The sequence below is a fragment of the Embiotoca jacksoni genome, unplaced genomic scaffold (assembly GCF_022577435.1).
Source record: "Embiotoca jacksoni isolate LCO1_2020_lvr unplaced genomic scaffold, fEmbJac1.0.p SCAF_2, whole genome shotgun sequence".
Classification (NCBI taxonomy): domain Eukaryota; kingdom Metazoa; phylum Chordata; class Actinopteri; family Embiotocidae; genus Embiotoca; species Embiotoca jacksoni.
This window is the reverse complement of record NW_027185340.1, coordinates 14139122-14160492: the sequence shown is the minus strand read 5'-3', so window position 1 is coordinate 14160492 and position 21371 is coordinate 14139122. Positions and strand designations below refer to the sequence as shown.

The following is a 21371-nucleotide window of genomic DNA, read 5'->3' as shown; positions in this document are numbered from 1 at the left end:
TAGTATATTAAAGTGGTTTTGCCTGCAGGTTATTTTCTACTCAGCACTTTCTCATGCTGAGATTCAGCACTGCATTGTCAACTGTTTACCAATAAATCATGAGGTAAGAATCTTTATTCTGAAGAAAATGAAAATACATCGCTTCTCTCACACAAGGGGATTTCAGAAATACAAAACAGAAATTCAACATGGAAGAGAAGTCGAAGCGTTTCTCTTTCAGTTCATTCAGGTCACCGTTAAAATGTGGGGGGGGACGGGGACTTAATCCTCGTCATTGTTACTAAGGAAGTTAAATAACAAAGTCACCACATGAATGCCGACAGTTTTATTTCATCTTTTAATAGCAGGAGGCAAATTTATGATTCGGATGTGACTAGGATCTTTCCCAAAACCTATCCATTTTGATGAGCAGCTCATACTAAGTATTTGTTTCAGTTCACTGCTGGTGGTTTTGCAACTCAAATATGAATTGTGGATCGTTTCTCAGGCTGCTGTACCTTTAACAGACTGATTTTAGTTGTTAAATCTTAGTCATACCTTCACACATCCTCTAAAATGGCAGGAATAACCACTGGATGAATATTTTCAGTTCACAAATTCGTCTGTCTGCTATAAACCCATCTTTCAAAACTGCTAACGCAAAACAGACGCCTGTAAACACTCACAATCCCTCTTTAGCACAAGAAAGAGAAATCAGTGGAATCAATGGTGCAGCACAGCTCATTGAATCTATCAGTGCTCTCAGATATCACAGACATAAAACAGTATTTGCATGCCACATGGAGGATATTCAGTTTCAAACAACCGTCAGCTCTGTCTGAAAGGAGGGGCGGGGAGTTTCGTGTGGCCTGGCCCTGTCATCACTGCCTTAACTGAAATGAGAGAGGGGCTGGCAAAGCCGTGAGAGAGTGAATGTTCGACATACCGAGGCTCGAAAGCTGTTTGATAGAAAACCACACATTATACGGTGTGTGGCTCTTTTTCAAATCCACTGGGGGTCATTTAGCACTTGGGAGCGCAGACATAACAGCACTTGAGAAGTGACAGAGTGTGTGTAAAGGTGAAGACAGATCCAGGCCTCCGCTGTTGGAAAAAATGTCATCAGACACAGTTATAGTGATTTGTAGGGAGAAATATAAAGCTGGGAGGAGACCCTGAACGACCAATCAAAACGTCAGTCCTCACTATGCAGGTTGATGATATATTACCAGTGTAATCCGAAAATTACTCTAATTTTCAAAAAGCTTTCCTGGAGAGGCATCTGAGGGGACCTTTTGTCTCCTACAGAGTCTCTATAATACCTCTTGTAGAATTAGGTTTCAATGTTTGCATGTTATATTGTTTGCATGTGACAGTGGTCAAAACATGCAGCACCGATTTTATATAGTTATTGATTTGAAAGCTCTTAACTTCTTATTTCATGATTAAAATCAACATAAATTAAACTCCATTATGAAAATTAAGCCTCCTAACACTCCGTGTTTTTCACACAGGTCACATAAAGAGGACACACTCTCTAACGCCAGTCCTTATACCCAAAAGGCTTTGTTCAAGTCCGCGTTTTTTTTCCGTCTTTTTTTTTTTTTTTTTTTTAAAGGCAATGAGGTAACAGACGCCGTTTTTTGGACAAACAGTTTCACAAACTGACGCCCTTACCATAGTTGGTTTTATAGTCAACCCGTTTTGGAGACGACGTGCTCATCCTACTGCTCCTCCTCTCTGAGGGAGGCGGGGGGGAGGGGTCGGAAGCACCGGTGGTATTTAATGAGTTGGTCCCTCACAGACAACCAACTGATCACCCTGACTCACACGACACCACACACTCACTGCTCCGAACATTATCAACGAGCTGTAAACATGGAGGAGGTGAGTTTCTCTCGCGTTCTTTTTCTAACCTGACCTGGGAAAGTTGTGTCTGCTTTTTGCTTTTGGACGTTTAATGCAAATATATTTGATATGTTTACACTCGTGTTTATAACTTTACTGTTAACCTTAAAAGAAAGACATTTAAATATAAAATTAAAAACTTGGAGAAAAGAGAAGGTTTTTTTCCAATTAAAAACAAAAAAAGTTTGCAGAAATGTGCTTGGAAATAATTACTTATATCTTTCCTAACACAAATCCTCTTTTCTTTCAGTTTGATATTGCATACGACTTTTTAGACAACAGTACTTTCAACATCTCAGAGGAGTCTGGAGACTTCGATGATCTGGAGTTCCAAGAACACTGTGGCAGAGCACTCAGCAGCAACTTCAACAAGGTCTTCCTGCCTGTGGTTTATGGAATAATATTTATTCTGGGGGTAATTGGCAATGGATTAGTCGTTGTTGTCATGGGCTGTCAGAAAAAGGTCAAAACCATGACGGACAAGTACCGGCTCCATCTCTCCGTTGCTGACCTCTGGTTCGTGCTCACGCTGCCTTTCTGGGCCGTAGACGCAGCCAAAACCTGGTACTTTGGAAGTTTCCTGTGTGTGTCTGTGCACATGATCTACACAGTCAACCTGTACAGCAGCGTTTTGATCCTGGCCTTCATTAGTCTCGACAGATACTTGGCGGTTGTACGGGCAACGAACAGCCAAGCCACAAGGAAGCTGCTTGCGAACAAAGTGATCTATGTGGGTGTGTGGCTGCCTGCAGCCATCCTGACTGTACCCGACCTGGTGTTCGCCAGAGTGCAGAATGTGAGGTCCTCAAATATCCTCCTCAATGAAGACAGCGAGGAGACAGCAGACTCCAGGACTATCTGCCAACGCATCTACCCAGTGAAAACCAGTCTCATATGGACAGTTGTGTTCCGCTTCCAGCACATCCTGGTGGGCTTCATCCTGCCCGGTCTGGTCATCCTCATCTGCTATTGCATCATCATCAACAAGCTGTCACAAGGCACCAAAGGCCAGGTGCTGAAGAAGAAAGCGCTGAAGACCACAGTCATCCTCATACTGTGTTTTTTCACCTGCTGGCTGCCCTACTGCATCGGCATCTTTTTAGACACCCTCATGTCGCTGAATGTGATCTCCCCCTCTTGTGAGCTGCAGCAAGCGGTGGAGAAGTGGATTTCTATCACAGAGGCACTGGCCTATTTCCACTGCTGCCTAAACCCCATCCTCTATGCTTTCCTGGGAGTTAAGTTCAAGAAATCAGCCAGGAGTGCACTGACAGTGAGCAGCCGATCGAGTCAGAAAGTGACTCTCATGACAAAAAAGCGAGGGCCAATTTCATCCGTGTCAACTGAGTCCGAGTCTTCAAGTGTTTTGTCAAGTTAACTGATGTCCAACCTCCGTGACTTGATTCTCTCAGGAAAGAAAAAAGTTAAGCTGTAATTTCCAAGAACTTACTACATTTTGTACAGATGTAAAAAGAAGAATTTTTATACTTTTGGATTTGTTTGCTTTGTTAAAGGCAGTTGTGTGCCGTGTGAGTTGTTTTTGTGTGGGTTTTTTTTAATGATTCTTGGCTCCTCAAAGCAGATTGTGTCCTCAGGCAGTGCCTCATTTACATTCATTCAGCTTTACAATCCATTATTCAAGTTTTCATCTTTACAGTCTGTGAAGCCATATCAAAGCTCAGGCATACAATGCCCTATTCTGTTTTCAGGATTGGTAGCTGCTTTTGAAAACCTGTACATAGTTTGTAGCATTTGCGTGTTCGCACTTAAGTTGTGTGATTATCTGAAAGCTGTTATTTATTGCTGTCATTCACACTGGAAGTTTGTGAAATTAAAGAAACTGTAAGCTGCTTTTTTTTTTACAATTTGAAATGTGTTCTTTTAAAGTGAAAATAAAAAATCTTGCTTCTGACAATAATTGTGTGGTGTACCTTTTTACCAGCACCCCTTTCCCTCAGGGTGTGTGTTTGCGTGTGTGTGTGTGTGTCTCCTGACACAAATGTCACCACCTGAACTGGCTGAAAAGCCAGAGGACTGAGTAGACAGGCCCTGTAATTGTAGGAACATCTGTGCACTTTTATATCTTAAGCAGCCGTGACACAACAGGCAAAATCTTCAGTTATAATTAGCTCCCATATGGCTCCTTAACAAAATAAAACGGCATGTTATGCCCTCCTTTGACTTAATTTCTTTCTTTTCCAGTTTGCAAGATATACTGCTTTCACTATGCATGCCTTGTAAACAAGTGTAATCCTCGTTCACCTCATAGAATAGGTCAATGGGTCAACATGGCCATTTCCTGACTCACTAAACAAAAATAATGGTATTTGGAGCCCGGGTCATATAGTATGAAGATGCAAATAGGCAGGCTTTGTCTTACGGAGGATTCATGTGATATATCACTGGCAATAAATCTGCGGGAATTTCATAGTGACAAGACAAGACATAAAGAGGACAAGTTTCAAACACACACTCTCATCAATCTTTTCTGTTGGCTCCTTTATCCACTGCACAAACTAGAGATTTAATCTGGGTGGGCTGGTGATGGAGTGATGTTCAAGTTGGAGACCAGAAGAAGCAGGCAATGATAGTTGTCAAAGGAGAATGGAGCCATCAAATGGCTCCTGTGCGAAGCAGCGCTGGCATTCATTCAAAAACTCCAACTGAGATACATTTCCATGTCTTTACATGTAAAATGAAAGGTGTTAAATTCTGCCACCAAGCTGCAAGGTTAATGGGTGTTTTGGTGCTCTGCTCTCTCAATGACAAAACATGAGCGGCTTTTTCAGTTGGAAATGTACCCAAATGATCCAGAATTAGCATAACAGCTTGGTAGCCTCAGCTTGTGTTGCGAGAGAGAAGGGAGATGTTGAATTAAGCCTTCACTGTGCTTGGATAAATCGTCTTCATCAGCTGTGACCATATTGACTTCCATCCAAAGGATTGTACAAGTACTTGCCGTGTACATACCAAGGTCACATGGTGTAAAGGTGGTGTGATATCAGATCTCCATTAGCTTAAAGACCTCAGGAAGAACACCGATGAATGCAACAGTCAAGAACACACTTCACAAGTACACAAAGAGATGAATATTCTTTTCATACAGTTCCTGCAGAGGGAGCACACATAAGTGATCTGGAATCCAACACTTTCTGAATTTACTGATTATACAGTATGTCAGTATGTTTTTAAGATCTTTTCAAAATACAAAGCATCATTAGCATAAAAAACTAACAAAACAAAACAAAACATGGATGCCGCTCTTTTCCGGACAGACTAAAGTGTCTTTTTTAAGTGCATAAATTTCAAGTGCTCTAAGTACTCCTAGAATTTACTGTAGGTGCAAGAAGGTGCCCTTTCAATTTTTACTGAAGTCGTTGTTCTTTCTGAGTGATAATAAAAAAATGTACTGCCGCTTCTGTACTGTGAGTTTCTAAAAGTGTTTATTTTACCAGACCTAAGCCTCTCTCATTATTATGATACTGGATCCAGCATCTCTTGCAAAACATACATATCCTCTTGTGTAATGGTACAAAGATCCAATCTTTCTGACAACTGAAATGTTAGATAAAACAAAACTCATGCATATCTGTTCCAACGGTGAGGAGTTTTTGGGTTAAAGGCCAAAGCTGTTGAAATAAGCAGGACATTGTTTCAACTGGTGATTCATTAGCTCTGCGCATCGCAGTGCTCAATTTCAAACTGGGGCTTCAGACCGCTGTCCAGTCTGTTCAGGGAGTCACTGGAGTCTTTCTGTTAAAAATATATTAAAACATCAGTGGTGGGACCAGTAAGTGCAAAGATCATCTTCAAACTAACATTGCAAACTAAAGATGAAAGGAACACAAATATCACAGGCAAGCTTTTTGGACAGCGACATGCTCCGTTAAAGGTTACTTTGTTTTTGTTGGAAAGTGAGCAGCAGGAAAGCTGCTTCCTGCGTCAAAAGCCGCTGTGGCTGACAACCTGAGAAAAAGCTTTGATGACACCCCCACTGTATGCAAACCACCATCACTCGCTGTGAGTGGCCATTCCTGCAAAGGTCACTGGACACCTCAATGTGCTTGAAGCACCCAACCAAAGCCGTGAAAGTAATTTCACGGAGCGTCACTTTTAGTGTTCATGTGGAGGTGGAAAACAGCCCCACACATTGTGGTCATTCACGCTCATGTATCTGTGTGCATTCTGCGAACTATGTTAATCTACTGAAATGTTTTATGCTGTATTTACTGAGCCATGTAATAGTTATGAGTAGAGAACAGATTTTAAACTTTTTTTTTTTTTTTTTTTTTTTTTTTTTTTTTTAACAATAAAGGACCATCACATCAAAACACCAGCGCCTAAAATGTTTCAAATTTGTGGAATCTGTATGTTGTTGTTAGAAACACTGAAAGACCCACAAAAATATGTATAAAATTAAAACAGAAAAGAAAAGAAAAAAAAAATCCCTCTACACCATGCCACAGGTTGCATGCCAGTCAGCACCAGTTATTACAGCACACTTTATACAGATCTTGATCTTGTGTGTCTTGACACCACAGCCTGTAATTTGTCCAAATAGATGTTGTTTTTAGAACTGATGAAATATCAACAAAAACCTTAAGCTTAAAAAAAAATACTTCTTATGCATTATTCCATGGTTTGCATGCCATTCAGCAGTATTTCATATTTATCAGTACCACTTTTTACATCACAATTTCCACTTTTATCCAGTTTACATGCTGTATGGACATATACGAGTTGGCCTTTCTGGAGCTACTTCAATTGTCCTGTTTTTTTTTTTTTTTTTTTTTTAGAAAGTTCAACTCCAGAAAGTGTTGCCTATTATTTCCAGAACTTATTTTGTGTAGATTTCTAAATGCTGTGAATTGGCACAGTGTGGCCCAATTTTACAGCAACACACATACTTATGAGCAAATTACTACTGAGTTAAGGTAACTCGTGTTTACATAATAATACCTATTTCGTCTACACACCGTGTAACCGGTCGCGCTTAACAAGTCAGACGGAACTATACATTGTAATTAGTTTCTACCCGGATACCCCGGCATCCGGTATTTTGTGCTCCGTCAAAACAGGTCCTTCCTTCCTGTACCCGTCCATGCTTGTGAACAGCTGATGCGGTGCTTCTTTCCTGTCACACAGTCGCGACTTATTTTCTTCTAACTTTCCAAGAATTAGCAAGACATGACGAAAGAAGAAGCCCAGGGGTAAGAGAGCTGTGAACGTTTCGAGCTCGGAGCGCGTTTGACTGCTGCGCGACAGCGCTGACACGGATAGCAGCTGGCTAACGGTGCCTTAACATGCAGTGGATTGCATCATCTGACAACTTTAACTAAAGACTTCATGAAGTTCTGCGTCTGGGAATAAAAAAAACAAAAACGTAAACGATGAATACAAAGCATTGTAAAACTAAATTACGCTTTTTGGAACTTACGTGGCTTCATCGAATTACAATTGATAAGTCGATATTAGAAGTTCTTTACAATGACACTGGAATAAACACTTGTCAAGCCAGATGTTGTTCAGCCTGATTGCACAGATGACGACTTGAACTCTTTGATCTTTAGTTATGTCATGCCACATATTTTTTTTTGCGACATGTAACAATATTATTAAACCGTCTGTTTTACAGAACGAGTTTGAACGTCCCGACCTTTATGTGCAAATGTTACTGCTTCATTTTATGTCTCCAAAAAGTATCTGCCCAGTCGTAATTATAACAGTAATATACATGCACCTTATGAAGATGGAGAGCCATTACTAAATGGCTCTCCATCCACTAGGCATCGGAAACTGAAACGTATAAACAAAAATTACGCTTCTGTTGGCTTTGTAAACAAATATTGGGAAGACCATCTATAACATAAATAACAACTTAAATATACAAAGCCTGTTTCTAAAGTACTGACAATGACAGGTGCCAATAAACCACGTAAACAAAGTACCATAGAGGGACTAACTTATGTACCTTTAAACCACAGCAGAAGAAGAAGGGGGTCGCAAACAAGATGACATCATTCAAATGGGAGGGGGGGGGGCATAGTAATGGAGATATGATGTTTCTTTTGGTTTAATCTAGTTGTTTTTGTACAGATCAGCTCAAATGATTTCAATTGGGCGATTGTGTAATAACTGCGACCGGCCCAGTCAGGAGCCACGTCCGTAGTTTAAAGTGGAGTTGGACAGGAAGGATGGTTTGGTGTGGCAAAAAAAAACTTACCATAACTTATTGTGGAAAATAAATTAAGTGACTACCAATTTGTGTCTTGCTGCCCTGTCTGCACGTGAACTGTGGAGCACACAAGTGTAGTGTTTTGTCTACAAATAGGAAGGAACGCAACTATTCAAAAGATGGCACAAAACAAGAACGCTGCAAACAACAGCTTTAACAATAAATAAATAAAAGAATTGTTTGTTTTACGTGTGTAAAATGTACAGTTGCATTGAACACGAGAACTTACAGTTGTGCTGGTGACTTTGTGTACTTAGCATTGATGTGCGTCATACAGTAACTGATAACAATTAGTTTTATGTTTAACTATTCTGGTCGGTTTATTGTCCCTTTATGATGTGATATCAGAAATGTTAACAGTATAACAATTACGTCTGTGAAAGTGTAACAGCTGTCGTGACAGGGCCTGGGTTGGGATGCACCTGTTGGGTATGTGTCATCATGCCGAATGTCATGCGACTGTTTAACTGACAGGTGCGACCAGCTGATAATGTTTAACAATATAACGTACAATTATTTGTCTGCGTCATATTAAATTAGCTGTTTAAAGAAAGGAGAACCGCTGAGTTGGTTTGTTCAGTGGTTTTGACAGCAGGCTGCAGATGTTTTATTTGCACCACTGGCTGATCTCACTGTCCTGGAGGTCCAAAAAAAAGATTTTTGATCCAGTTCAATTAATTCAATTGGTTGTTTGAATGTAAATAATCGAGCTGGATTTCATCCACCTCATCTTCTGTCTTGGTGTAATTCAGGTTCAAAACAGAGCTGTGACACGATGTACCAGGAGGCCACTCTTTTGTCGCAGGTGGTTTATTCCATACATGCAGAGATTGTGAGCTTTTTCAACAGTAGTGAATCAGAACCATTCAATTTAGTTGTTTTGGACTTGAAATATATTGTTTTAATTTTAGTTAAGAATTAGATTTGGTCTCATGAAGTCAAACTAAATCCTAAATGATTTGGCTCCAGGTTTTCTGAACAGTGGTGTCAGTATTAAATTTGGCAAGAGGGGAAGTACAAGCTTGGTCTGAAGTCCTTCCTTGGAAGTCATAATATGTTGGGATTTTTGTGTCTTGTTTAGGCTTTATTGCTATTCATAGTCGGCCTCTGGTCGTTGTTATTTCCTGTGACCAAACAGGAGCTGCTTCCACATCGCTCGTAGGCTTCCTACAGGTCGAGACACCTGGAAAATCAAACGGCACCCATTCATTCACTTGCAACCTTTAAAACACTTTTATAACAGTTAATAAGTGCGAAGGTCAGACTGTTTATACATCCATGATCTGCTGGTTTATTGCTGATTCATCTTTTGCAGCTTTTTAGTCTTTGACCAAAACTATATTCTTATCTCGGTAATTTATACACACTGCACTGGTGTTGAAGTGATGTGCGTCAGCATGAGTCGCTCAGTTTCAAAGGCAGTACATCTAATGAACTAAATATGAAAGCAGAATCCTGTAATATATAATTTCTTTTTAAAATCAAGAACAAAAATGGAACTTAAGTGCGCTCATGGTCATCTCTGCTGTCTCCTGTGTTGTATTGTGACCTAATTGTTACATCCAGATAAGAGTGTCGTGTTGTATTTGACTGCTGTCCTAAATGTCAGATGCTTATCAGCCCTGACATTGTGTTGTTTTGTGTAGTGAGGCTTTTTTTTATTTAGCAAATAAAGACACTTTAAATTGAGATAAGACTAAATGTTATCATAATCGGATAATCTGTATTCTTCTCAAATTTTTTATAACAGACTAGAAAGTGTTGGTGAGACTACCATCTTCTTAAAGCCAGTGTTTATCGAGCTAATCTTAGTTTCTGACATCTCTGCTTTTAGCGGCTCTCTAAACTCCCATCCCTCCATTCACTCGGGCTACAGCTGGTTTGTTTGAAATAACAATGGGATTAAAGTGAGCACCGACTTAAAAGCTGGAGGTGGTGATGGCTCAGAATTAATTTTCCCAGGCGGTCAACTACTTCCTCGTGGGACGCAGGGAGAAATAGTAGGTGGAAGTCGACTTAAATGTTTATGTAGTGTGTTTCTTCCTGTTTCAGGGTGACGGAGGAGGAGCAGCAGGCTCAGTCAAAGAAAGGCCTGAAGAAACAGCAGAAGGAAGCGGAGAAAGCTGCGAAGAAGGCTGAGAAACAGGCCAAGCTGGTCAGTGTTGTGCTTTTTTTTCTTTTTCTTTCTGTTGTGTTGTTTCACATCCGCCCCCCTCCCCTTTTTTTTTTTTTTTTAAATTTTTTTTTTTTTACAGCTGGTAAAGTTGTGACGTGCGGTTCTGCTGGGCATTGTGGGTCCGGCAGGGTCGGGTAGCCGACGGGGGGGGAGAGGGTGTCCATTGTTTAAGTATTCCTGTCATTTTAGTTGTGTTTATGTCCACCCAAACAAAGTGCTATTTTCTTCCACACCGACTGCATAGCTCCCCCTTAACCTCCAGTTAAAGCCATTTTAACACAGTAAAAGGACACACTGATTACAACGGCTCTGCACTCAGGACAGTCATGTGGAGAGGTCTATTAGATCATAAAGAGAAAGACCAAGACATCCTGATCACTTCTACTCACTATATTCACAATATTTTGGTCCTCATACTGTTATTTGTTCATTTTATTTTATTTTTAATGTTACATTTTCTTCCCCAAATCCCCAATGGCCCCCATCATACCTGACAGACTTCACTACCAGCAGAGTTGTGTAGTTCCACAGTAACTAATGAAGGTACCACATTTCTTTGTGTCTCACAAGCCTCATTTATGTGACAGCACTGCAGATTTGGGTATTTTATTGCCATAGATTCTATTTGGTTTGGACATTCATGAACTTTTATAAACTTTTGGGCTGCAATTTCTCCAAATATCAATACTAATTCCCATACTCGGGGTACCAATTCATCAACACATCCTGTTTCAACAGTCTGCCACTGCTTTAACATTCAAATGTCATGTTTTTCTGGAGCCCATGCTGAAAGTGATGAGTAACAGTTGTAATTTTGGGTTCGTTCAGACTCAAATCTGTTTCTCAAATTAGATCTTTAGGACAGAGTGTCCGCACTGTTATTTGCAAGTGAACTAATTTGGTGTGTCCAGACACCACCTATCTGCATGGGTTGCTGTGGTAACCATGTACGTGAAGCTACCCTAGTGGCAAGGCTTTCCTACAAAGAAGCTACCGGCTTCTGTTGTTTTCGTTGTCAACTACAGCGTCAAAATCTATAATTTCTCGTAGCGCTCTGCTAGCAGTAGCATAAGATCTGCTTAGTCTGACTCTCTTAAAATTAAGTTGTCATCATGTGGCGCAAGAAATCAGCATCTGTAGAAATTTGATCAGAATCACATTTCAAACCAACTCCAGATGTGGTTTGGATTCAGATTGCAAAAATTGCATTTAATGTGTTTTTTTGTTTGTTTTTTTGTTCAGACTTTCAAAAATCAATGTGGATTTAATCTGGATATGACAAAAATTGGATTTGGGCTGACAGTCTGAACATAAGTATTAAAAATGTGGTTTGGTAGAATTTCGCCTGATAGTTTTTCCAACTCACCGAACACTGTCAGGTGCGTCTCTCCACTTTTCCTTTGGCATTCCTTCAAAGGAAATCCTTAGAAAATGTGTCATCGAGTTTGGCACCCTGCTTCACTGTGTCATGACTCAGGTGGCTTTAATGGCTGAAAGCTGCAAAGAATCTTGTCATCCAGCTGAATTCCTCCAGTCAGCATGTTTCCCCCGAAGAAGCAGGTGCTGTCACTGTTTAACCCACCGGCTATTGCTGCTTATATCAGTGTGGCATCCTGAGCGTTGCCTCAGGGAAGACCTGAAAGCTGAGTTGAAGGTTTATTGAGCGAGTGTTCACAGTGTTATTTTCTGCTGTGCTCTTTTTCTGCTTACACTTGTCACTTCTACGGGACCGATGTGGCTCGGTTTGCTTCGTGGCCACAGCAGGTCTATATTCACTTGATCATAAGCTGCAATATCATCCATCATGTGACGGGATTATCATATCAGGGATGGGTGATTCCAATTCACTTCGCCGCCACCAGCCATTTTCATACACCAATATCAATTTGCATAGAAAATGGAACTGTAACTTTGCCCAGACTCGATCTCATCGCACTCTGGGAGTCATTTCCCTCGAAGTCAGCGCAGAGATAAAGAATATCTGTCCACTTATGCTGTTTCTATTACAAGGGAATGTCTTCTGCTGTCATTACTCATTGTCTATGATGTGTTAGAGCAATGTGCGGAAGAGCTGCGGGATCTGAAGCTCTTGGACTGAGCTATGATTTATTAATTTTATTCAAATCCCTGATAGCACAAGATGAAAAACCATTTGCATGACTGTTGTTGCAAAACGTTTTAAGTTGCTCCATTTGAAGTGGAATGTTTTTTGTGAACATTTTTGAACGTAATAGATAGCCCTCTTGTTGTTATTTCCTGGCTGTTGGCAACGCTCTTTAAATCTCTGTCGCTTCTTTGTGTTGCAGACTGCAGAACAACAAAGCGCGGAGGAAGATGTAAGTGTCCCCAGGAGAACACAGCACTCGTCCTCTTAACACTTTTGACTTCCTGTCTGACTTTGATTTTCCCTCCGCTTTCACACCTTTGCAAAAATTTGTATGCAAATACCTGCACATTTAAGCACGTGTTTCCGTGTTCTGCTCCTCAGTTTTCTCATGATAAGCCCCATTATCTGTTCTGGCTGTCTGTTATCTTTCTGATGTTGGAGACAGACAAACAGACAGACAGACAGACAACGCTTATGAAATCAAAAAGGCAGAACTGTCTCTGAGAACAATAAAGTCGATGTGCATATCCTAAAAGAAGTGTGATGTTTTATTTAACGGTTCAAGGAAATGATCTCAACTGCTAAAATGTTGTGCTTTTATTCTTTAAGGACTTTGCCAAGGACCGATATGGCGTGCCGGCTATGGTCCAGTCCCAACAAAAACTGGGTGAGTATGGAGGCTGCTTCCTTCTTCCAACTCATCAGACCACCTAAACGCTCACTAATAGCTGACAAAATAAAAGAAGGGCAATGGAAACTGATTTTATGTGTTTTTTTTCTCCTATAAAAAAAGATTGGAATTGAAAGAAATTGTGAAGGGATAAACCTGTCTTTATATATTAATATACACATTGAAATTGGCCATTTTTCCTCATCTATTTGGGTTTTCCAGAAAATGTGAAAATGGTTGGTAAGAAGTGTCATTTTGCTCACAATAGACTGATGACAATCAAACAAGTATATTTCATTATGTGCCTCCTAGTTGCTCTCTTTTTGCACGATGTTGACACGGCGATAGAAAGAAAGCGCTTTTCATAAAAATTCATTTATTCCTTGTCATAAAGTGTGAAAAACAGATTAACGGAGTAAGACGATACCGTGCATGCAGTCAACACAAATACTTTGATTTGATCAAAAGGGTTCTAATATTTCAAGTGACATGTTTTTTTCTTATCTGTGTGCTGCATTATATTCAGTCTCCTGTCAATCATTTAACAAGAAGTGGAAGTATCCCACCTCCAAAAAAAACATGGAGTCACAAACCACTTTGTCTTTTTTTTATTTTTATCTGGTTGTTTCTTGGTGGTAGTTCATTTAGAAATGGATTTGTTAAGGTATTCATTTAAAATTTGGGAAATTTTAAGAAAAAGATTAGTGGTGTAACAAAGGCTGTTTAAGGTCATCGCTGGTGAGTGAATTGCACACAACCTTTTTGTTGCATTGCACCATGACATTGCAGGCAGGTAATAACCACACACCAGTCATGCACTTGTTGGGAAACACGTGTTGAGCATGAATACATTTGTACAAAAGTTAAATGTCATATTTGACTGTGCAGCATGTTTTGGTACATAACTAGGGTTGCATACTGCACTTTGATACTTGTTGCTTTAATACCATCTAGTATTAAAAAATGTTTTGTCATTCTGTACCAAATTACAATTGCTATAGGATGCATTCACACCAAAACATTGTCGTTTTAATATTCATAACTTTACGCCGGAGTAAATCTCATCGGCATTAGTGAGCCAAACCAGCGTTTAGCATACATGAGCTCTACTTGGGAGGTGTACATAGATAAAATCACTCAGTTTCACCTTCGGGCAAATCGTAAATAAGAACACCTTAATTCATAGTTGTGAGCATACGCGATAGCATGCGAGGCATTTATGGTACGTCTGCAAATTGTAGCTGCAGAAAAGAACCCGCTCTACACTCTCCCCCTCTAAACTGCATGAAAACTTAACAATTTGTACTGTAATTTTTATTTGATTAAAATGGATTTAATAAAAACTTGCACTGAACAATGAATCATTCAGTAACGGGTATCAAAGTCAAAGTATTGGTGTCTCTACTTGTATTGAATTTTTTTTTTTTAACGATACACAGCCCAATCTAGAACCTCTCAGATGACCATCATCTGGCTGTCAGAAGTACTGATGCAAAGCGATCAGAAGTGATTAACATCATAAAAATGCTGTTGGTGTCACCCGCCGTCACGCCTTCGGCAGTGTTTGTGATTGTTGCTGCAACTAATAGTGTTTGATGACTCCCAGACGACTGAGGCAGCAGGCGGACCTGCCGAACGTAGTCCATCTGTCTGGATGCTCTTTCAGCTTCAGTGGCAGCAAACAAAGTGGGGCCTCCCTCACCTGCATGCCAAGCTCAGCTGTGGGGACAGAGATTGGGGGGAGGGGGGTGGGTAAATTTAGGGCTTTTCATGTGGGTTGAGGCAGAGTTCTCAGCCAAAAGGGCGGCTCTGTTTTTCTCAGGTGTAGCCTCAGTGTCTGCCTTTTCTGCCCGATGATAATAAGGCACGAGCATGCCTCTGAGTGATAGAGGTGAAACTGGAGTCAATTTGTCATAAAGCCCAGAGAGAATAGGTGAGCGAGACAGCTTTCAGCAGGCCTCCTAGTGTGTCTTATTTATTACGCATGCCTGTAATCTGAGCATTTTATTGTGCGTACTTCTGCACATGCACATGCATGCTTGTTCACCTTTCTTTCTGCCTTTAGGAGATAAGGAAGATAAGGAGTGGTGTGAGATTCCTTGCACGGAGATGGGGAAATGGAAATAAAGGAAAATTCCTTTTGAAGTAATAAAATATTTGCCTGTGTCTGTGTCTGTGTGTCTGTGTGAGCCAGACAGGGCATTGGTGCGGATCCAAGATCTTACTCCTGAGAGAGCTGACCAGCTGATCTGGCTGCGTGCCCGAGTTCACACCAGCCGAGCCAAAGGTGAGACACTCCTCCCCCTGCCCCCCTCTTTGTTCACTTTTTTTATTTTTTTTTTTTTTTTTTTTTTTTTGGCTTAGAGTGACTTTCTTTTGTATGAGAGATACAACCAGCCAAGATTGGATGTGCTAATCTGCAGTGCGCTCAACAGAAAGGCCTCAAACATCTGCCCCAGGGACAGGTCTCCACTCCTTTCTCTTCAACATCAAACATCAAAACCAGCTGGCTTGGAGTTGCTGTTGTTAGATTGCAGATGACCTAAATGGCTGACATCACTCTGCTGAGGTTTGTCACTAAAGGCCCGCAACTAAAAACAAAGAAACGGGCTGCTGTTATTGGGAAAATTCACACAAAACAGGCCTTTGATATGACTTCTCTTTTAGATATTTTTCCTGTTTAGGTTAGTGAACCTACAAAGGTTTCTGTTGTTTTCCTTGTCAACTACAGCGTCAAAATCTATAATTTCTCATAGCGCTCTGCCAGCAGTAGCATAAGATCTGCTTAGTCTGACTCTTAAAATTAAGTTGTCATCATGTGGCGCACATAGCAGGTTTTTTTTTTTTTTTTTTTTTTTTTTTTTTTTTTTTTTTTTTTTTTTTTTTTTTTTTTTTTTTCATTCTTCCCATGTTTAGCACTTTGACAACCTGAGGGTGTTTTTAATACCAATGTCAGAAGAGCATGTCACTGCCAACAGCAAGATCAGATAACCTGTCCTGGGTTCCAGCTACTGGCAGTCATGGAGCAGCTCTATTTGAATACAATGAGCTTTATCTGCTTATTACACCTCTGTCTTTTATTTTTGTGCTAAAACTGTGATTACAAATATACTCGAGGCCTCGATCATAATAATGATAATGATGATGATGGTGGTGGTCTTTTAGCCATTTCCTCTCAAGATAACTTCCAGAGTCAAGAGTCACTTCCTCTCCACTCCACTGTCTTCATTCTCTGTGCTGGCTGTAGGATGTCCCTGTGAGCAGAACAACATCCTGATTTGGTGTGGGATGAGGTGCATCTGTTGGTGGGATTTTTCTGTTGCAGTTATCCCCACCACCCGCCCTCTTCTCACAGGCAGCACACATCAAAGTACCTGGGTGGCCTGGCTATCTACTGCACTGAGTTTTTGTTGGCTAAGTTGTTTACACTCCTCCTAGGTGTGTGTGTGTGTGTGTGTGTATGTTTGATGGGAAGGTAGCAATCATCCTTTCCCCACACAGTGCTCTTCAAGCCTTTGTTTACAAATATTTGACACTTTACCTGCTTCTCACAGCTGGGGCATACCTTCTTCATCTCGAGTCTCTCAAACCCTCTTCGACTGAGCACACGTACTTCAGACAGAGTGCTTTTTTTTTTTTTTTTTTTTTGTGACAAGCCTGTTCACTTTGCATCTTAACATCCTGACACTGTCTTTTGTTGTTGTTTTTGCTTGCAGGGAAGCAATGCTTCTTGGTCTTGCGTCAGCAGCAGTTCAATGTGCAGGCACTGGTCGCAGTGGGAGATCGTGCCAGCAAGCAGATGGTCAAGTTTGCTGCAAAGTGAGTACCGAGACTGCTCTTCCTGTCTGAGAGGGCAAAAAACAATGGTGGGAAAAGCCCGGGCCCTAATCGTCCACTGATCCATTTTCACACATTCTGAACGAGGTGGGGAAATCAATCATTTTTCACTTGACAGCAAAAGCTGCCTTTTAGCAGGGCGGAATACAGCAGTGTTTTAATGGAGCAGTTCCTGTCGAGATGGCAGATACAGCCACTCGGATCAGAGGAGGAAGACATACTCAGGAGCCAAGCGCCATTAGTCATGTTAGCAGCCAAGTTGCAGCCCATTACTGGTCGTTGCACTATTAACGGATATACGCTTTATCAAACTAAATAAGGGAGGTAGGCCCGAAAATAACGCTGCTTTACGCGGACATTAGAGGTTCAAGAAGGGGGCTTGTTTGCAGCATTTGTAAAATAACTCTGATATTGGGACTTCAAATTACATAGAAAAACATTTCCGATGCAACTCATGTAATCTATTTAAACACACATTCATTGCACGGGGCCAGTGTTAGATGAATTTCAGGGGAACACCTGCATCTTGTATTATTTGAATGGCATCACCTTAGATATTGCTAAAGTAGGCGCAGGGGAACACCCACAACTGTAATCTGCCAGACCAACATGGCAGTTATAACACTGGATAAGACTGAACTGAAGCAATGGAGAGATTGCAGAAATGATTGCTGTTTAAATACTACAATTACTATTACTACACTAGTAGAAGTGTGGCGGCCTTACAGGCTCACACACGCTGCATATGTGCTGTTTAATTGTTCTCGAGAATCATATTAAAAGTTTACATGCATTGATTGGATTTAAAGCTGTGAAGTCTACAAGCTATTTTTATTGTGAAAATTCATGTTCATGTACCTGACTTCCTGCCCAGCTCCTCCATGTAGCTTGTAGCAGTTTCTTCAAAACTTGACTAGAAGTGTATTTGGCAGAGAGAGGACCCTTCTTAACGCGCCGCATTGTGTCTGGTGGACTCTCGCTACAGTTTCTCTCTTCTCCTGATCATTTTGGACTGAGCAGCTAAACAGTCTGTCAATATCAGCACGAGCATTATATCAGAGAGAATATACAATAAACAGCAAACTGAATATTGATTTCCTTTGTTACTTGTTATCCGTTCAGATTTATTGGGAAACAGAATGCTTCACGTAAGAAGTAATGAACGAGGGTTTTAATGTACACGCCTGCTTGAGTCATATGTAAACAAGTGAGAGGTGCTAAATGTTTACCCATTACCTACATGTGCATAAATTACCATTTTACACGCACTCATTATATTCATATTTCATAAAGGAGACCCTCGGAGCCTCGTTGGCAGGTTGCTGCCGTATGTGGGTGCTTCCAGGAAACTTAACACAACAAAGTTTTTTGTAATGAGGGCGAGTTCACTGCTGCTCAGAGCCGAGTCTTGACCTCAGCTGCTTGAACACACTGACCCCACTTTGCAACGAGTGTCACGAACCCCTGACCGGGCCACAGTTCCTCTTGGTAGTCGCTCAGCTGACCTGCTCCCCGCTGTCGTTGAGATTCAGTTTGGAGATGTAGGTCACTGTTGAAAAAGTTTTCTATATTTCACAAGATGTATGACAAATGTATTTTTGTAACCAATGATTTCTTTAATGTGTAACGGTTCTTCAATCTGGTTCTGCAATATTTGGTTGAGGCCGTTAGAATCGATTGCATCATTTAACCTCATAACAACAAGTGAAAGTGATGACAGTTGCCAATACAATGGTGTCTCAGCAACACCTAAAAATGGCGAAGTAGCGCTGCAGTCGAGCGGCTCAACAAGAGGGTACTGCCATCAAAATATTTTGTGCTTTTTAATATTTATCTTTAGAAACAGGTGGGACTGTCAGTTCTTGTGGCTTTCTGGAACACATATAGTTTCACACACTTTGGTGCGATGATTGACAAGCTGAGTGAGACCCTGGATTACAAGAAAATCCTCTCGTAATCATGCCATGGGCAGAGATTGTAAGGGAAGTCTGCTTTCCGTGTATTGTATGTCCAAGTCATCCCGTCTCACTCACACGCTTTAATTATGTGATCGTTCCGTGATCCTGTGCAACCTTTACTCTGCTCAAGTGCCTCAGAAGGGCTGAATGTAAAGCAGAAGAGAACTGTGACCTCTTCAAACTCGCGTCTCAGAGGAATCAGAGTCTCTGGTACCTCGGAAATAATCACAGCATGTAGCTTAAAAAGCCGATTTAAAACGCTACTGTTTTACTTATTTTCTCGTGGCATGTAGCCATACAAATCATATTGGGTTAGTTTGCCCACATTTTAGTCGCCCATCACTGAGATATCAGATTCTGCTCTACCACTGAACAAACTTTTACATGAGCGAACGGACCCTTTTAGTTGCTTCATAATATTACCCTTTCATAATAAAAGTAATGAATGGTATGTCAGATCTTGTAGAACAGTTCATGCTGATCTTGCACAGCATCAAACCGCGGCAGGTGTCCTGGATGAGACAGGTTTCTTCCATTTTGTTCTACAAACTAGCCTTTCGTTCGGGACCTTTTTGTTTTTTCTGTTGAGGGAACAACCGGTCAGAAGCCTTGCCGCATGGTGTGAGTTTATGATTTCAGGTTCTGAGGGTGGTTTAGACTCGTTTTTGTGGATTGTTCTGTTCCTTGTAATTCATGTTTGTAGACCTCAAAAGTGACAGGATGGGTGACAAAACATCCTTTACATGTTATTTAATGCTATTGATGTTAAAAATGTAGAACATGGGCTCTCAAAAACACTTTTACGTTAACATATTCCCAATAAATCGGAAGCGTAATGCCTAAAGAGTAATTCTCGTAATTCTAACCGACCATCTTGTTTTTCCCTGGGTTGCTGATTCAGTGCGAAAGCCTTCGATCTTCCTTTTTCCTTTCTGACTCGTATCTCCATGTGATATTGTCAAATCTCAGTCTTGAATTAATCAGTCTGTTTCCCTCGGTGTGTGCTCAATATGTCGTCACCAGCCAGCGGGCCCTGCAGCGGAGGTTATTAATGTGGGGATTTATTTATCCAACTAATCTCCTACTAGCAGGGAAGGACTGTGGTGGCAGCTGTCGTGGGGCTGAAGGGACGGCAGTACCCCAGTGTTCAGTCCCTCATTACTGCTTTTTAATGAGGAGGAGTGAGGGATTACAGCAGGTTTCCCATCTGGCATTGCACTGTTTGACAGTGGGAGATGTTCCTCATGTCTCAGACGATATGCTGGGTTTCATCGCGGAGCCTGTGTAGGAAGATGGTGCATTGTTTTGAAAACCCGGTGACAAAAAAAAAACAAAAAAACAAAAACGTGTTCCCCTTAATGTGTTGTAGTTTACTTTGGCTTAAATGTCTAATGAGGAAATTCTTGCCCCCCCTCTCAATATCAAACAGTTTTTTTTGTTTTTGTTGAGTTGGGTACTTCAGAGATCTGCAGCGTGATGCAAGTTTTCTCAAAAGCAACAATTCCCTCCTGAGCCCGACTGCCTCTGTTTACTCTATTTACGCCTCATGTTTTATATTTCATGTCTGATCTAAAGTTAAAAAGGCAATCTGAAATTTGGGAGTGCATATTACTATAATTTATCCTCTTACCTGCCTTGAAATTAGCTTGTACTGGTTTAATTGCTCAATCGTTAGGGTCAAATAGGACCTATATACTTATAAAATGACAGTTTGACGGCACCAGATGAGATTTTTCTGAAAGTAAAAACTGAAGAAATAATGTGGTTATCGGAATCCTTTTGGAGGTTTGAGAATCTGTTTTAAGAGTTAAAATTGTGGATCCAATCCATAGCAGACAGCTATTGGTCTAAAATCAAGATGTGTGTACATTTTTTTTAATATTAATTTGAGCCAAGTAGCAGTTGTGTTTTTCAGGATGATAAAAAAAAAAGAAAAAAAAAGACCCTAGCCCTGATCCCTCAGTCAGCCCTGTCTGTATATTACATCATGAAAAATGTAAAAGTTTGTCAGAAAATATCGCTCATAGTTTAACAGAAAAGTGTTTTTCCTGCAGTTGTCCTTGAGTTTTTTTTTTTTTTTTTTTTTTTTCTTCTTCTTTTAAGTGCTATGCGTTGTTTATACTGTTTACGCCCTCTCAAATGTCTTCACCAGCATCACCAAGGAGAGCATTGTCGACGTGGAGGCGTCGGTTAGGAAAGTGGAGCAGAAGATCGAGAGCTGTTCCCAGCAGGACGTGGAGCTCCACATCGAGAGGGTGAGCGTTCTTTCACCCCAGTCCTCAAACACACACACAGACACGTCTTAAGACACACATATGTACACAGAGCTGATAAAACATCGCTTTCAATGCAAGTGTATGTATACGTCCTGAAAGAAATGCTCTCAACTCTCAACACAGTACATGACCATTTAGTGCTCCAAAACTTTACATGTATTTATGCTGAATCCGACCCTATAATAGTCCTGCTTTTCCATAAATTTCGATTTCAATGTCTTTTTT

The 21371-nt window shown here is 40.8% G+C and overlaps 2 protein-coding genes across 2 annotated transcripts in view; both read left to right on the top strand.

Moving 5' to 3' along the window:
- The first annotated feature begins 1805 nt into the window (after positions 1-1805).
- On the top strand, positions 1806-3799 carry cxcr4b (chemokine (C-X-C motif), receptor 4b). The gene is made up of 2 exons (XM_069153626.1): positions 1806-1866; positions 2138-3799. The coding sequence occupies exons 1-2, from the start codon at positions 1858-1860 to the stop codon at positions 3263-3265; spliced, it is 1137 nt and encodes a 378-aa protein (XP_069009727.1). The 5' UTR covers positions 1806-1857; the 3' UTR covers positions 3266-3799.
- Positions 3800-6964: 3165 nt separating this feature from the next.
- Positions 6965-21371, top strand: part of dars1 (aspartyl-tRNA synthetase 1) — a 28532-nt gene continuing 14125 nt past the window's right edge. Inside the window, exons 1-7 of the mRNA XM_069154697.1 lie at positions 6965-7097; positions 10175-10277; positions 12605-12634; positions 13015-13072; positions 15270-15362; positions 16792-16894; positions 21023-21125. Coding sequence (XP_069010798.1) covers positions 7075-7097; positions 10175-10277; positions 12605-12634; positions 13015-13072; positions 15270-15362; positions 16792-16894; positions 21023-21125 — 513 coding nt within the window. The 5' untranslated portion in view covers positions 6965-7074. The remainder of the gene's footprint in view (positions 7098-10174; positions 10278-12604; positions 12635-13014; positions 13073-15269; positions 15363-16791; positions 16895-21022; positions 21126-21371) is intronic.